The sequence below is a fragment of the Pongo pygmaeus genome, chromosome 4, assembly GCF_028885625.2.
Source record: "Pongo pygmaeus isolate AG05252 chromosome 4, NHGRI_mPonPyg2-v2.0_pri, whole genome shotgun sequence".
Classification (NCBI taxonomy): domain Eukaryota; kingdom Metazoa; phylum Chordata; class Mammalia; order Primates; family Hominidae; genus Pongo; species Pongo pygmaeus.
The window spans coordinates 173,783,835-173,800,888 of NC_072377.2; the positions used below are offsets into that span (position 1 = coordinate 173,783,835).

Consider the following 17,054-nt stretch of genomic DNA (forward strand, 5'->3'; position numbering starts at 1 on the left):
TGGGATGGAGGAGCTAGCTAGTGAAAGTGTTTTTCGTGAACATGTGAAACCTATAATATACTGTGGTCAAAGGGCTGTACCACGGTCTGTCTCAGAAGGGAGTGGGAGGTCCCCAAGATTACACACCGTCTGTAGCCTCGCCTGAGCTATATTTATTTCTCTATTTGCCCTTTGGGGAGGACACTTTGGAAAGGAAAAATATAAATCTTAGCCTCTAACAGGCACATGTGCAAAGGCCACCCCAGCCCCACCTTCTACTTAGCTCTTGGAGACATGCTGCTGCTGGGTTCTGTCTCCCCTGCAACCGTCTCCTCCTCCCCATGCTTTTATTGTGTGTGTATGTGTGTGTGTGTTTTATTTTAAATCCATAAGGTAATTGGTTTTCTGCAGGGCTAACTGAATTTCCCCAATTTAATTTGCAAAGATGCTCCCCAGGAGCCATTACAGGGCTCGCTGTCCTCCAGATTGGATTATTGGCCTCTCTGGGGCTGCTGCATTCTGAGTCAGAAAGCGGGGCCCAGCCCCATAACCTGATTACCTGAGCAGCGGAACTTCTTGCTCTTGATCTGGCTGATGCGCTTGTTGGCGAGTCGGCGCGGGCTGCTGCAGCGGGCCCCGCTTGTCTCAATGGGGTTGTCCTGGAGGTAGTCGGCCAGCCACTTCAAGTGGCAGTCGCACACAAATGGATTTTGGGCTAAGTGGCTGCGAGAGGGATGGGGCCGTTAATCAGGAGTGACCCGTGGTGTCTTGCTCCACCACCACCACCCTGCCTCGCGCTGGGTCCTGGCAATCCACTGCAAGGATTGGCCTCCTGCCTCATCGCCCCAGGAAGCCTTAGGGGGTGCTACTTTCAGACAGGGCTCAAAGAGAGGGTGTCTGAGGCCTGCTGTCTGCAAAAGACAGTCACAGATGCAGCTAGCATCTGGTCTGGGGAATCGGTCTCCCAGCTCTTCCCACTTGGGCAGGACCCACCACCGATTGCTTCTACTCTCACCCATGCCAATTCTGACAGGCAAACCCAGTCGCGGTTTGCACTTGGGGTAGAATGCATTTTATTTCTCTAAGCTCAGTGATACTAGGCACATAAAGCAGCTGGCACGGCGCCTGGCATATGGTGGGTGTTCCATATATAGTAGCGGGTATTGTTGTAATTATCCTTATCATCATAAGAGCACCATGGGTCTTGCTTCCCCTGCCTCAATAAGAAAAACTGTGAAGCACCGAACACAGTGTTTGGCACGTGATCGGCGTCAATATATAGCAGCTGCTCCTACTGTGTCTTGGTTCCTGTCTCTGGCTACAGAGGCAACAAGCACCAGATGACTTACAGGGTCTCCAGAAGCCCCCAGGCTAATTGCAGACCTGGGCATGGGGCTGAGGTCTATGCCTGAGGCTGCAGTCATCAAAAAATGGGCTGAAATCTGTACTTGGAGGTCATCTGTTTAACTGAAATATTTATGAATACCTGTAGTGCATGGAAGTGAGGATATACTTCCCGTAGAGGAAGAGTGCCCACCTCAAAGGCTTGGTTTTGCAGGGTGGAGGGGGTTAAGGCGGGGCAGGAGTGGGCTATCAGCAGAAATGGAGTCTGCTCAGAGTACACTGACCACGGGGGTTACAAGGGTAGCTCAGGACCTCTCCGCCTGGATTCAAAACCTGCTCCTTACTAGCTGTGTGACCTTGAGGAAGTTACCTAACCATTCTATGCCTTGGTTTCCTTATGTAGAAACAAGGGATAGTAACAGCACCAAGTAGGGTCATTGTGAGGCTTAAGGGTTTTAAGACAGGGTAAGTACTCCATGTGGTGTCAAGCACAGTGTAAGTGCTTGGTACTGATAAGCTATTCCGATTTTTATTATTCTAGCTTCCCTGCCGGCTCTAGAACTCCTCCTGAATGTGCTCGTGCTGCCCTCATTTGGGTGTTTTCCATGATGGGCATTTGGGGTCTCCTGCTGCTTGGGCACCCACTGGCACCCGAGGCAGTGTACTCACAGCGTCTGGATGGACTGCAGAGGGGCAAAGAGCCCCTTGCTGATGGTCTGCAGCTTGTTGTCATACAGGGAGAGCAAGTTGAGGTTCTGCAGGTCCTGAAACGTGTTCACCCGCAGGCAGTTGATCTTGTTGGCATTGAGGAGGCTGCAAGCAGAAGAGAGCCTGGTTGATTCACTAATCCTGGTAATTACCTGTGGGGCAAGGGTTGCACCTGCAGGGGATGGGCTGCAAAGCCCCCATCACTCATCCTTGCAGCCTTGAGCTCCTGCTGCAGAACAGAAAAAGAGAGAGACCTGCCTTCCTGTGTCTACCGAAACCCCAAACACTTCTGGGCACCTGCACACACTGTCACCACAGACACTATGCCACACACTGCTCTCACTTGGCACCTTCTCTTGGCACCCATGACCTTGAAGGAATACCTGAAAAGGCACCCTAAGTGCTTCACTTTCTGATTTAGGATTCAGAGCTTCCAGGAATCGGAAAGGAAAAAAAATCATTTGGCATAATTGTTTTAGAGCTTTAGTTGACTGACTATGGGCAATTTGATTCAGAAAATTCCTTACAGTTCTTTTGGATCACTGATCCTATTGGAAATCTCATGAAAGTTATAGATCATCCTCCTGGAAAAACTGCATCTATGTGTAGGCAGGCACATGTGCATACATATGGATGCTCTGTCATACACACGTGTGAATACCCAGAGCACAGAGCCCCATGTGGTTTGACCTTGGCCCTTTCTCCAACCTCATCCTAACCCCACTCACCCCAAACTCACTACCCTTGAGTCCCACAACTGCATTTTTTTTTTTTTTTTTTTTTTTGAGATGGAGTCTTGCTCTTGTCGCCCAGGCTGGAGTTCAATGGCGTGATCTCGGCTCACTGCAACCTCCGCCTCTCGGGTTCAAGCAATTCTGGCTCAGGCTCCCGAGTAGCTGGGATTACAGGCGTGCACCACCATGCCTAGCTAATTTTTGTATTTCTAGTGGAGGCGGGGTTTCACCATGTTGGCCAGGCTGGTCTTGAACTCCTGACCCCAGGTGACCTGCCTGCCTCAGCCTCCCAAAGTGCTGGGATTACAGGTGTGAGCCACCACGCCCGGCCCACCACTGCATTTTCGTTCCTCAGACACACCAGATTTTTCCCTAGGAACTTTGAACACCCTCTTTACCTTCTTTCAGCAGGGCTGCCTTCTTTTCCTGCTTTCCACTGTAGCTCAAATGTCCCCTACTCAGAGATGCCTGACCTGACCCCTTCATCTACAATGGGACCCGCACTCCGTTATCGTCTCTCACACCCCCCTGTTTATTTCCCTCCTGGCATTCACCGTGATTTGTGATTATAGGATATTTATCATTTGCCTTCCACACAGGATTAGGAGCTCTATAATGGCACCAATGACAGCTATTTTATTCCCCCCTTTCTTCTCAGTGCTTATTCTTTATTAAGATGTATAATAACTCCATATGCAGCTTCAAGGGTCTCACTTCTCTAAGGTGGCACCCATCCCTCACCCCTTCCAGGGTCAGCCTTCCTATCCACGAGGAAGCTGTGTTTAGCTCTTCAGACTCCCTAAAAAATCATCATAGGAAGCTACCCTTTGGGTGGAAGTCTGGGAAAGCAGAGGATGCCATGAGGGTGACAGGCAGTTTTCCAGAGCAGGGTTGGCAAGTCAAGCACATTGAGATCCTAAGAATTACTTTACTGATTCTAGACTGACTAGATATGCCTTGTAGTCAATGTAAAATCATTTCTTACACCCTCTCGAATGAAACTGGGGGAAGGGGAAAATAAACTCACCAGCAGAAATGTTGCATTTCAAGAATTTTACTTTTGAGGCTGGCTCAGCCCCTCCCTGGTGGGGAATGACCCATGAGATGGATGCTGGGCTGGCCTGCCTCAGGAGTCTCTCCATACCAGGATCCAGGGGGTCTGCAGTTGGCAACGGTGGGACTGCCCATGGTGCTAAATCATCCGTGCCACCTCTCCCTTGCTGCAGGCCCCATACTCCCCATGGTCCTGGGGCACCCCACGTGCAGGCAAGCAGCTGTGGCAGTGACAAGTGGAAGAAGAACGGCCTGTTTAATCTGGCTAATAATGGGCAAGGTCCCAAGGGTTCACACAGATGTCCTCCTGCCTGGCAGTGGAAAAAAAATGCTCATACTGCTAGAATACTGTGTTTTCCAAAGTGCTTTCCCAACGTCCCATTATTCTCACAGGAACCTGGGCAGATGGACAGAACCTGACTCACAAGTGACAGGGGAGGAAACTGAGGCTGAGAGTTTAGCAGGTGTTTTCAAGGTCACACATGTTTCTAGGGAGCATGCCGGAAGTGGTTATGATAATTGAGGTCTCTAGAGGGCTCAGTTTCTTCTTTATGAATGTCTTGTCTACCCATCCTATTGGTCTTTGCAACATCCCTCCCCCCTGAAAATTCGTATGCGTTGTGTATTAAATTTTAGTCAATGTCACTGCATTTTGGGGGCATTTGAAGGAAATGTGATAGAGCAGAGAAACAGGGAGAAAAGCTGGAGGACTCAACAGGGACCAGCAACCAGGGCTCAGGAATGGACTCTTCACACACACAGTGTTTTGATTTTTTTTAAAGTACACACATGGTAAGTGTTTTGTTCTAAACCTTGACATTCAGGGCCTTCTGAGTACATCAGCTTGTCAGGAAATACTGAACTATTCAGTACACAACAGGTCAGAGGTGCCCATCTGATAGCCTGAGGATGGAATCCTTATTGCAGCATTTTGCATCATGCCACATAAATGTGTTTTTTCAATCCTCCTGTGTTTTAAAAATTGGAAAATTTCATACAACACACACACACACACCACACCACATCAAATTTCTATTTTCTCTTGAAAAACAAAATTCAGGAGCTCAGGCAACTCTAGGTTCCCTGGAGGCAGCCATGGAGTAGCTGCCCCCTTAGATAGGACATATGCTCTCTATTTGCTACAGTCCTCACTATTCCCTATTGTGTCCCCTTCACTAGTTTACTTGACCTTCCTTGCCTTAGTGGGCATTTAGGTTTGAAACCCCAGTGCAGATTCATAAGCCCAATTGTAGCAATTGGTTCTAGGGCATATGAGGCACTAGACAAGGATGATGGCCTTGCGGAGAAAGAAATGGCAACTTGACTTGCCTTCATAAAAACTAAATGCCACGCTGGCAATCCTTTTCACTTATCAGGTCTATTTAGGCTCTTTTTTTCTCATCCAGATGCTCCTTTGTTTCCTATTGCTCCTAGATCTCTCAGCATGGGATGTTACTTCAAATATGTAAGGCATCAAAATAACCCAGGCTGGCAGAATTACTACACAAAGATAGCCCAAGGTGCAGAGCTCATGAAGCATGGAGCAAAAGAAAACACAAAAGGGCAGAGTCTCCTGGTCACTCATTCTCTCCCAGGATGCTTGGCTCCCTCAGGCGAGGTGTGTAGGTGCAGGGAGAGATAAAATTAAGCTGCTTATCCAGAATTAGATGCTGAGGACAGCCTCACTGGTCCCTAGCATCAGCAAGATCTAACAGCCTGTCCCTGTGCCCTCTTTCCTTTGGGAGGAAGGCTGGCAGCTAGTCAACTCAGCCTGGCTTCCATGAAAGAAGCTCTTAGCTGTCTGGTACATGGACAAGAGTTGGAGGGGAATTTTAAAAGCACCATATTATGGAGCAAATAGAGAGTAAACAAACATTTGAAATGAGGTTTAGCAGTTCTATAAGGAATCCTGAACACAGGCCTCCCTCTTTCACCAGAGGGATGGATTCCTCCTTTTTGCAGCAGAGATTCCAGGATGCTTGCTCTGTGCTGGTTCATCCCCGTTTGAGGAGCAGTGGTGTAACTGCCGTGTGAAATGATAATAATGCAGCAACCTCTCTAGAGACTACATCTGTGTGTGCTTTTCCCAGACACTTTCCAGGCACTATCTTATTTAACCCCCACAACAGCACTATGATTATCTTCATTTTTCCGATAAGAAAACTGAGGTTCAGAGTGGTGATGGACTCAACGAAGGTCCCCCAGCAATAAGTGAAGCTCCAGCCTGTTTCACTCCAAAGCCATCTCTTATCTATTATTTAAAATCTATATTCTCTTTTCCATTTTCCGTATGTGTGAGGAGTGGCTATTTTTGCTAGCCTTCACTGTACCCGGGTATGCTTCAGGTGGACAAAGGTCTGGTTGGGTTTGGAAGACCCTGCTTGCCTCTTGGGAGTGCAGAGGCATCTGAAGTCCTCCTGACTCCCAGGAAGGAGCTTCAGCGGGATGCTGATCAAGCCTTCATTGGCACAAGGTGGCAGGTTCTTTACTGAGTGGCTTGCATCTGTACAAAGCAAGGCTTCCCCCTTCAGGATCACTGACTGAATGCCGATATGGGAGCTGATATGCATGGCTCTCTGCTCCCCTTACTCTGAGCAGGCCAGGGACAACCGCAGGACAGAGATAATAGCAATAGCACACAAGGTGGGCTGTCCCAGCTAGCCTCATTCAAGAGTCTGCCTGGTACTCAAACTGACAACTGTGACATCCCAGCCAAAGACCTCACTTCAGCCCAATGTGCTGTTGGATCCAGTGAGTCAGGCTGGACTGCCGGTGAATACTGTATTCATTGGTATTTCCCCAGATGCAGATCCAGCGATCTTTTGGGGCCACCTGCTCCGGATCTATCTCTCAAAGGACCCTCGGAGATCATATAAATGAAAAGAGAGGGAAGGCTGAGATGATCCGACCAGGTGAACCACAGCCACCAGGTGAACAGCAGGGACCACATGGCCTAACAGGTAATGCATATTAAACACTTCACAAGGTCAGGTACTCCCATTTAATCTCCCCTTGACAGGTGACACTTCTGGGGCTCAGAGAGCTTAAATAACTTTGACCAAAGTTCCACAACCCGTAAGAGGTAGGATAGTATCTGGACTCATGCCATCATAGCCCAAAGATTTTGTTTCCAATCATCATGCTTCCGTGAGAGCCAGTCTCCTCTCACTAAGGGCCTGAGGGAGCCACCTGAGGCTGATGGGAGGCGGTGGACGCACCCTGTTTGTAGCCACTCCCATCAACGCAGCGGGTGATTATACAGTAAGGCAGAACAACAACAAAAGGAGCCGTGCTCCCGTCAGAGGAAATTAAGGAGAGTGGCACATTGCAGAGTGGGAGGGCATGTACAGCACCTTCTAAATTTATTTCCAAGTGTGAGCTCCAGGAGGCCCTCTGCCACCCCCTGCCTTGGAGCACTTTCGGCTGCCACATATGTTCCACATCAAGAGGTATTAGCACTCAGCCCATTGACTACGCAGCATAGCTGTGCTGCTGAGAGCTCTTGCTTTCTGGAAGCTGTGGCCTTCAGGAAAAGCAAAGCAGAAAACAGAAGCCATTGGGAGTCAAAAAGCTAGAGCTGGAGGAGGGAAATGAAATGCCCATGTCGGGATTAGGGAGAACCCTCGTGACTCAAGTCTTTCTGCTAGGGGACCGGGGCTGGCCTGGGCAGAAAAGTCCCAGGTGTTCTCATCACTAGTAGCAGCTTCCAGCTTCATTCATTTGGGGTCCAGGTAGCATGGGGAGATGGCCCACAGGAGGAAAACCAGGTCCATTCTGATCGACTAAAAGGACCCACCACACCTAGGCTTTTGAAAAGCCCCATGGGGAGAAGATCGCTGAGCTCCACTGTTAGCTACTGCCTTTTCTCTGATCCGCTCTTCAGTGAAGGTTCCCCCTGGAGCCCACAGGCCTTTTTTGCAAAGTTTGGAAAACACAGACATCTGGAGTCAGGCTTAATGATCAATTGCCTCAAAATCACTTTGGCAACTCCAGCAATTCACATGTTGACTCAGTGGCCCAGTGCAATCATTCTGGTGGCGTCCACACTTGACCAAGGGTCTGTAGAGGACCCTGGTTGTGTTGTTCCTCCCACTTCTACGGTATTTGTCTGGAAATGCTGAAAGCATATTCCCAACTCCAGAGAGCAAGGCCTCCTCAGAAAACTGGTGCCAAGAAAGAATGCAGTGGCCCTTCCAGGAGAATGGATGAAGCTCTTCCAGAAAAGACTGTGGGATAGGAAGATGGGCCCCGGCTCCTGCCAAGAAATATACTCTGTGGGCCTTCTTTTCCTAAAACAGGGATGGGGAGTCTGTTTCTGTTTCATGAACACTCAGATGCAGATACACAACAGGAGAAAGATGGCGCCAACAGGCGTCTGGCATAACCCTTTCTCTAGCTCCTTTAGTAGGAGAATTTACAAAAAGTGGGTTATGAAGGCTCTTTGTTATTTAAAAACGTGCTCTGTGTGTCCCCGGAAGTAGTTATCACCTCTACACGTTGGCATGAATGCTTAGTGAGAACACCAACTAGGGGAGCTATTCTGTACCTCTAATTAAGCTACAGGATATAGAGCCAAACCTTCCGCATTAATATGCCTTCCTTCTTTTTATTTCTCTAGTATTAACCCTCTGTCATCCTGAATTTCTTTATCCATTAATTGTAATAAGGACCACTCTCCCACCTTAGAACATTATGTTATCATCCTTTCCCTATAAAATATGGGGATTAATTTAGACCTTCAGCAACCTACTGAGGCTGGATGTGGGGAAGAATCCAATGACGGCTGATGCCATGAAATCTGACCCGGCCCAGAATCTTCTGTGTGCTTGAAAATGGGTGCTGTAGGCCACGTCTTGCTAAACACTCAAGGGGAAACAGGAGGAGCCCTCCAAGTCCCAGCTAGGGGCAACAGTGGCTCTTTCCTTCTCTCCTGTTGGTGACTGCACTGCTTGTCAATGGCTGTGGGTTGTCATGGCGATTCCTGATGCAAGAGTAACCAGGCATGCAGCAAAACCATTGGGCGGCCTGTCTGAAAAACAAGACCTCTTTCTACCCCAGAGACACAGGAGAGTGCTAGGAATGGGCTGTAAGCCACTGGGTTTTCCTAAGGGAAACAGATGAAAGCTGAGATTCCAAAAGACCAGAGAGAGAGAACTATTATTTGGTTACCAGATCAAGTGACCTCACCTATGGTGGCTTGCCCATTCCTTCCCTCATGACTATTAGGGTGGTAACTTTCCTATCTGATTGCCACATGGTTACCAATCAGTCCTTTAAATGGGGTGAACATTCATTCAATGACTAGCATGGAATGATTCCAGAATTTAAGTCTACCCAACGGCTTTCCAGGTACACAAGAGAGGGAAGAACCCTTCCCTCAAGAACGCATCGCCAAGTCAGTCTGCTTCTTCTGCTGGAGAGAATTCTCATTGTCCCACCTCGACTGGGTCTCTAAACACAAGCAGCTCCTTGACTATTGTCTCATAGGGCAAACATTAGTGGGCTGACGACAATGAACCAGAGAAAGTTCCATGGACACAGAGCCATGAATTATGCTGAGCCATAACAAAAGGAGTTGATCTGCAGTTCAACAGCACCCTCTCTGTGGCTTGATCCATTAAGAAATTCTTGCTCTGCAGATCAGAAAACTGGCTCTGCAGATCTGCCTGTGACTGGGTGAAGCAGATGTCTCTGGATGGATGTGCTGTGGTTAAGGGCATGGACTACCCAGGTTCCAATCCTGGCTCCATCATGCTAAGTGACAATGGTCAAGTCACTTAACCCTCAGTTTCCCCATCTGTAAAATGGGCCTTTCCACAACACCTTCCTCTTAGCATTGTGGTAGATTAAATGAGATGATGCACATGAAATTGCTTAGCAGTTTCGGGTCCTGAAGCATATTAAGTATTCAATAAATGTTAGCTGCTATTATTAGCAGTAGTAAGTAGTTCTTGTGAAACAGCTGGTGGGGAAAAGTGAACTATAGGGAGTGAAGTTTTGTTCACTGCTCTGTAATTGGCACGTTGCTTGGCAAACTCCGAGAGCCTCAAATGGTCTTGTCTGCCTTCCAAGAAAATTAAACAACAGGTGCTAGAGTTGTCTTAACTTATTCCAGCCCGAAGACAGTCTGGTTTGGTTTAAGACCACCTGGAGTGGGTTTAAAAGCTTCCACCTCAAATGACTGCCCTCCCCACTTACGTGGCTTTCCTATGCATGTCATGTGATCGATGAGCACTAAATGAATGCTCCTGACTCCCTGGAGGGGAGCTGTAACAACGCAGCTTGCAGCTGTCCATCAGAGGAGGAAATGACAGCCTTTTCCTGCTTTGGGAGGATGGACCTCTGAGCTACAAGGTGAGGGATCTCAGGGCACGATGGCTGGCTGCCCACAGAGGATCACCATCTCCACAGATGTCCCAGGAGCCTATGAGCCTGGGTGGGCAGGGGAAGGCAGAGAAGCAAGACTATTCACCCTGAGCTTCCAGTGAGGAGGAAGACAGGTCATTTCTCTAATAATCGAGCTGCTCCCACCCCTGGAGTTGGGATCATGTGCCCAGTGATATGTCCTGTTCTCACCTTGGGTTCTGAGATGCCTCCATGTGGGATATTTCAATTCTAAACATACTTCCTAGTATCCAGATGGGCACCAACTCACTTCCTAGCAGCTAGTTTTAAGGAGGGAAGCTGACAGATTACCTTGCATCCCCCAAAGACAATAAGGGTTGCTAGTAATCAAAAATAAATGCGTGTTTATACAATGAATGGCCGCAGGAACTGAACATGTTTAGGATTAATTATACGGAGACATACTAGCTATTTTCAAATATCTGAAGACAATGACAACAGACTTTTCTGAGTTTTCTAGAAACCATTACTGATGTTTAGTATAAGAAAGAGCTTTCTAACCTTCCAACTAGGCAGTGAGGACTTATCAGAGGAACCATCAGCAAACGAGTGACAGAAGGATTTGTGAGAGCGTTCATGAGAAGGATTCTTGTCCTAGCCAGGTAGGAGGCTGTGCTTGGAGCCCTGAGGTTCCTTTGAACGCTAAGATTTTGGAACTTAAACTGAAGGGGGTAACTCTTGTGAGGCTCCAGGGGACCAAGGACAGAATATCATGCTTAGGACAGCTGGGGCTTGTTCCTTGTGGATGCACTTGCTGCAGCCTTTAAAAAACAGAGACATTGTCTCCAGAATGGCCAAGAATTTTGGGCATTTGCCCAAAGGAACACACCGAGAAAAGCTCCCAGGAGGCTGGCTGTGTACATACTGGACTGGGCAAGTTTGATAGGATGGCCAAAAAGTCCAGAGGAGTGGGGGAAGACGGGAGGCAGGCAGGAGAACCAACTACAGTGTACCCACTTTATTACCGCCAGCATCACAGCAAGTGCTAGAAAGGAAATGTCCAGGGCCACTTTGTGTGGCAGAGGCAGTTCAGCTTTGCGAGTACCCATAATTTGAGAGATGGAATGAGAAGAAAAAATGCAATCCTCTCACAAAGAGCCTCTGAGTCAAAGGAGAGAAAATTACTCAGACTACCAGGGTATTCTAATCAGAGTCTTCTTATCAGTGTCTCCAGTCTAACAGGGAGAAATCCAATCTACAGCAGGCTGAACACTAAATTAGATCGAATCAGGGCCTGCTTTCCAACCACTCAATGGCAGGTCAAAACCCAATGACAGCTACTTGAGTCCCAGTTACTGGTTCTTTCTGGCAAGGCCTGCCTGAGTTGTGTCAACTCTTGGTCTGAAGAGAGGAGAGCTGCTTCATCTTTACCCCAAGCTACTCGATTCCATCTGCTCAAAATGGTGACAGTAAACTGGAGTTGCCTTCACGACCCATGCAAGGTCCTGTTAGTTCTATTAACCTCATGGCTGCTATTAGCTTGGAGCTGAGATACACGTCTTTTTAAGTATACATGCACTGTGCTAGGCACTGTGATGCACATTCTGTGTCTCCTTAATGTGTGCAAAGCCATTTTCCTTCCTGCACACACACACACAGATTATAAAAGGAAAATCACACCAGCTTGGTGGAACACAACACTGCCAAATCCACCTCAAGGTAGATACTACTGATACTCTTCTTTCAAGGGATTAATAGCTACAGTTAACTAGCCTTATGGTGGCAGTTATAATGTACAGTTTCTTTGCTACAAGCAAAGAATACCATCTGTGAAATACCCAGCTCCCTGCAGAGCCCTGGCCTGTCATTCTAACACATAGCCTTAAAAGCCCACCAAAGGCTGGGACCGTTGAACAGGAATTTGCCCACACAGACACACACAGAGTGGGGCAGACAGGAAGACAGAGATGGGGGACATGCAGAGAAAGAGAGACTTTTCTCTCTCTTGCTTTCAGCTTCACTGAAACAAACCTGGTTGCTGGTATGACAGATCTGCTCTCTGGAAACTTGCTGGGCATCTCATGCCTACATAATTCACATTAGTGTGTGTTCTGGGAGAATCTGTCCAGAGCTGAGTCTTAAAGGACATGGGAAGGGTAGAGGAAAGATGTAAGAAAGGGCTGGAGGAAAAGTCTCACTTCCTCTTTCTTGAAGAGTCCCTGGGCATCAGCCACATAAGATGTGTCCCTTGTTCCTGTCTCCTTCTTTGCTCTTGTGCCTGCCACCCCTTTAGAGCCCCAGCTTGAGTCCTGGCCCACAAACCCATGCTGTGGGTCCTCTGAACTTTACGTAGGAGACGGGGTGGTGCCAGGCCTCTTCCTCACTGCCTGTGACTTGGAGGTGATTTTAAAAAGACACACACGTGCACACATGCACACACACACCCGCACACCTCTGCAAACGTACATCATGTGCTATTCAGAGGGCTGGGAGGTTTCTGAATGAAGGGCATGGCCATGTAGGTTCTTTTCCAGTTTCCATACCTATTCTGCTGTGTGACTGGGGGAGAGTCATGTATCTCTCCAAGACTTGGTCTTCTCCACTGCTTAAAGGATACTCAAGATCAGTTCCTAATACGCAGAGGAACTGTAATGGTGATAGAGCAAACGTGCACATGCATGCACACAAACACACACACTCCCACACCCATGGTACATGTGTGTAGATACTATAGCTGCCTTGTCACAAATCAGAGATGATTTTACCAGCACAAAAATTAAACTATACTATGAGCTAAATTCTTTTCCTTCCTTCTCCACATCAGAGTTCAATTATCTTCTTCAAACATTTAAGCTCAAATGACCAGAATGAAATAAATGCAAACAAATAATCCCTGAGCTTAAAATTCGAGGCAACAACCCTTCCTTTAAATTAAGTAAACACTCCCCTCCACCCTGTCTTTCCCAGATGGAGTCACACTGGTGACTGATTATGCTCCTCTCGAATTATTCCCCCCACCCCGACCCCTCTTCAAGGTCACATGCCCATCAGCAGCTGTGTCTCAGCTTTAGTACTAGAATTTGGTATGTGAATGTTTTAGTTCCTTACATTCTTAGCACACTACTGAAAAATGTTTTTCTTTTTGTTGGATTTGACTCTTTCCTAATCCCTATCCCCAAACCCTGTGCTTAGTATCTTCATGCCTGGGCCGGGGCCCTCAGCTGTATCATTTGGGTTTATGCACACTGACCTCGGTCTTCCTCTGCCCACTCGCTGACTCTCCTTTCATAAAAATAGGAAATGGAGGTGAAGCGTGGACAGCTCAAACATTTTTTTCTGTTTTGTCTGCAGAAAGTCAAAAGAACTCTCCAGAGCATGGCTCAAAGTTTTCAGGTGGGAGCCTTCTGACAGTACCAAAGACACAAACAGTGACAAGGTTCCTACTCACAGCAGCTGTAGGGACACCAGCCCATCAAACAGTCCCTTGGCAATCTCGGTGATCTTGTTCCCATAGAGGACCCTGAAAGAGAGAAGGAGAAGACAGCAATCACTGCGGATGTGAGGCCACCAGAACCCAGTCCTGTAGGAAGCCATCACTTCGGCCAGTTCTGGGTATGAGATCTCAGGACAACCCCTTCCACGGCCTGCCTAATCCCTTCTCATCGGCGAGACAGAGGCAGCCAAGAGCAGCCAGGGGCTGGAAGGGCAGGTTGTCTGGGAGGCGAGGAGAAATGGGCTCTATCCTGCTCCATTCCTGGGCAACCTAGCCCAATACATAATCCCCAACAGGAAGAAGCGGTCTCTTTGTGGTATCTCCTTAAGCTGCTAACATGACTCACACCCCAGCAATAAATACACTGTGTGGGAGACTGGCCCTGTGTCTTCAATGGGTATTGATCAGCTTGAGCCCAGCCTACAGGACGTTTCCTTTTAATATCCCTTTGCATCTTAGGAATTCCTAAGCTGAGTCATTTAATCATCCATCTAGACAGGGCTTTGTGCATCTGGGGTCATCTCCAGATTGTGCAGGGACTGCTGAGTCAAGGACTGGCTCTCGGGAAAAACCAGGGAGCTTTGCTGTCTCACAGTAATGGCAGCTTTTACTTTCTATCCGCTTTTCCTATTCTTTGAGTTCCAGGAACCCAGGAACTCAGAACCCTTTTACCCCTTTCTCTTATGGGCCTCCAGTGACCCTCATACTGGTGTCTCTGATTCATGGGCCTCATCTTTGGTGTCTTGGTGAAGCCTGGGGAGGAAGGCTACTGGGTCTCCCACTCCAGCACAGTGCTCAGGGGCGTCTTTGTGCCCGGCCCTTGCTGGTGCTCTGCAAAGGCACGAGAGAAGCTCGGCTGGCCTCTCTCTGCTCCCAACCACAGCACGGGCTTTGCTGTCTCTTGGGTCCAGCCTCCTCTGTGACCCAGGGAACTGATCGTAGGAGAGTTTGGTTGTTTTTCTTAAGTCCTCTCCAGAGCCCTGAAGTGCACTGAATGCATGCAATATTCAATTTTCACTCGGATCGCAATCCAGGCCGTAATCCTTCTTTGAGGAGACAAAATATTAGGATGCGGAAATGGTAAATGGGTGCGATAAACCAAACCCCCCTTTTCCAGACGTCACTGGGAGTGAAGAGTGAATGTCTCCGTCAGCCTACGGGTGTGTTTCATTAATGTTTCAACAAATTAATGACTAAATAAAAGTCAGCATGATAGCTCAGGCACACATTTGTAATTCATATTAATGCCCCACCGCTCACTGTGCCAAATGTAGTAATGTCACTGTCTGCCCTTCTCAGCTGATGTCAGGACTTCTAGTGTAGCAGAAGCCGCGGGGCTTGGGGCAAGAGGGGTCCTCACATCACCCGCCATGCCTTGGGATAGCAGGCTTCTGAGCCCAGTGCGTCAAAACCACTCCCTGGCAGGTGGAGGCGGGCTGAGGCTCAGGCATCTGGGTGTACCCCTGTCTGGCTTCCCACCCCAGGTCTTGGCTTGCCTTTCAGATCTGAGCTCAAACATCTCTTCCTTGGGAGGTGTCTCTTTAATATTTTAGTTAATGTTTTATAACACCTGTTACCCTATTTTAGTTTCTTCATATCACTTATCTTTATGTCACATTATGTTACGTAAATATGTATTTAATTTTAATTTTTTCTGCCTCCCTCCCCCGCACCTCCCAGCTCCCTTGCATGGAGGCCCCATGAGTGTAGTAACATTATATGGCTGTTCATGACTGGGTCTCTAGACCCCAAAATAGAACAGAGTCTAGCACAATAAATATTTGTTGAATGAATGAATGCATGCACAGGTAAGGGGTAAAGGCTCTCTAGCCCTTTACCTTGGCTGCTCCTGAGCTGGGATTGGGTGTGCTTGTGTTCAACTGTAAGCTCTGTCAGGCCAAGGATCCTGTGTGTACAGTTCACTGCCATACTCGCAGTGCCTATAATACTGCCAGTATACAGTAGGCATCTACTGCACGAATGAAGGAATACATCAGGAGTGAGAGGTGCTTCACTTAAACCATGCTCACATATATTTCAGAATCGGGCAGCAGCATGCCAATTTCATGTTTGGCAACTAGATTTTGAATTCCTTTTCCTATGAGACAGGAAGCACCTCACTGCCCTCAGACTGTCTCCAAATCCTGGCTGAGGGAAACCAGACAAGGGAAGAGAGAGGGTGGGGACAGAGACAGGATCCTGGTGGCAGACGGCTCCTCTCCCTTCTCCTCTGTGATCTTCAGCACAAGCAGACACTAATCTCACACACGGTCCCATCTTTGATATCCCAGCCAGATGTTCTGTTCAATAAATGAAACTAATTTACTCTGCAAGCAGCAGGCAACAGCTGAATCTGAGACTTCCCAGTCCTCATCCCCTTCCCGGTGAGATGGGGCCAGGTGGGGGGAATATGTGCATCTTGTTACCTGCCCACTCATAAATTAGGTAAACAGGTTGCACGTCTGCACGGAGACGCAAAATACAGACAGACTGATCAAGAGTGTGGGTTCTGAAGCCAGACAGCATGGGTTCAAATCTTGTCTTTCCTACCTGTTACTGTGGACTTTGGATAAGTTACATTTAAGAATAAGTAAATGGTTGAATAAAACAAGATTTTTTTTTGACATATTAACTCTGTGCCAAGTACAGTTTGTGGTACTAGGGATACATCCGTGAACAAAACAGATAATAATCCCTGTCTCGGTGGAGCTTAGATTGCCCAAGTTCTTTAGCTGTAAAAATGAAATGACAATATATTTTATATTTTAGGTTGTGGTGAGGACTAAACCTGACAGACTCCTAGAACAGTACCTGGTACCCAGTCAATGCTCAGTAAACGCTACTAATTACTGTTTTACTGTACACATGATCATCATTGGATGGGCTGGGAGGAAATGGGATCACTGTCCCCATCCTGCCTACTAAGAAGCATCCATAAAAGGCTCAAGTGACTTCCCTATGCCACACATGAGTCACTGACAGAATGAGGACATTCTATACCTTCCTGCCGGCAGGGGTCTTGGAACCCCTGGTGGGTGAAGCTTTGGTTCCAACCAGTGGGCTGCCTATGGGTTTCAAAATCAAAGACAGGAAGGGCTATAGGATGGGGTGGATGTTTTCTTAGGACAATGGCCATGAGAGTGGTCTGGAGAGCAAGCCTGAAAATCAGCAGAAGAAAATGAGCTCCTCGCTTGGCAAGGCCAAGCGGTAATAAACACGCATCACCATCTCTCCTTACACCAGAAAGATAGCGCTGTGGTGGCATGTGGGGTGGGAGGGGGACATGGGGTGGGAGGGGGACGTGGGGTGGGAGGGGGACGTGAGGTTGGAGTAGAAGATGCATTCGAATTAGAAGCCAATAACTGGGAAAGCTGCTAGGCACTTAATCAATAAAAATA

At 47.9% G+C, this 17,054-nt stretch overlaps 1 protein-coding gene across 1 annotated transcript in view; it reads right to left on the reverse strand.

The window, feature by feature from the left end:
- The window catches only part of SLIT3 (slit guidance ligand 3), a 636,449-nt gene that overhangs the window by 108,330 nt on the left and 511,065 nt on the right, over positions 1-17,054 (reverse strand). Inside the window, exons 12-14 of the mRNA XM_054486980.2 lie at positions 13,612-13,683; positions 1,993-2,136; positions 539-702 (exon numbers count right to left, since the gene is read on the reverse strand). Of these exons, the coding sequence (XP_054342955.1) occupies positions 539-702; positions 1,993-2,136; positions 13,612-13,683 (380 nt within the window). The remainder of the gene's footprint in view (positions 1-538; positions 703-1,992; positions 2,137-13,611; positions 13,684-17,054) is intronic.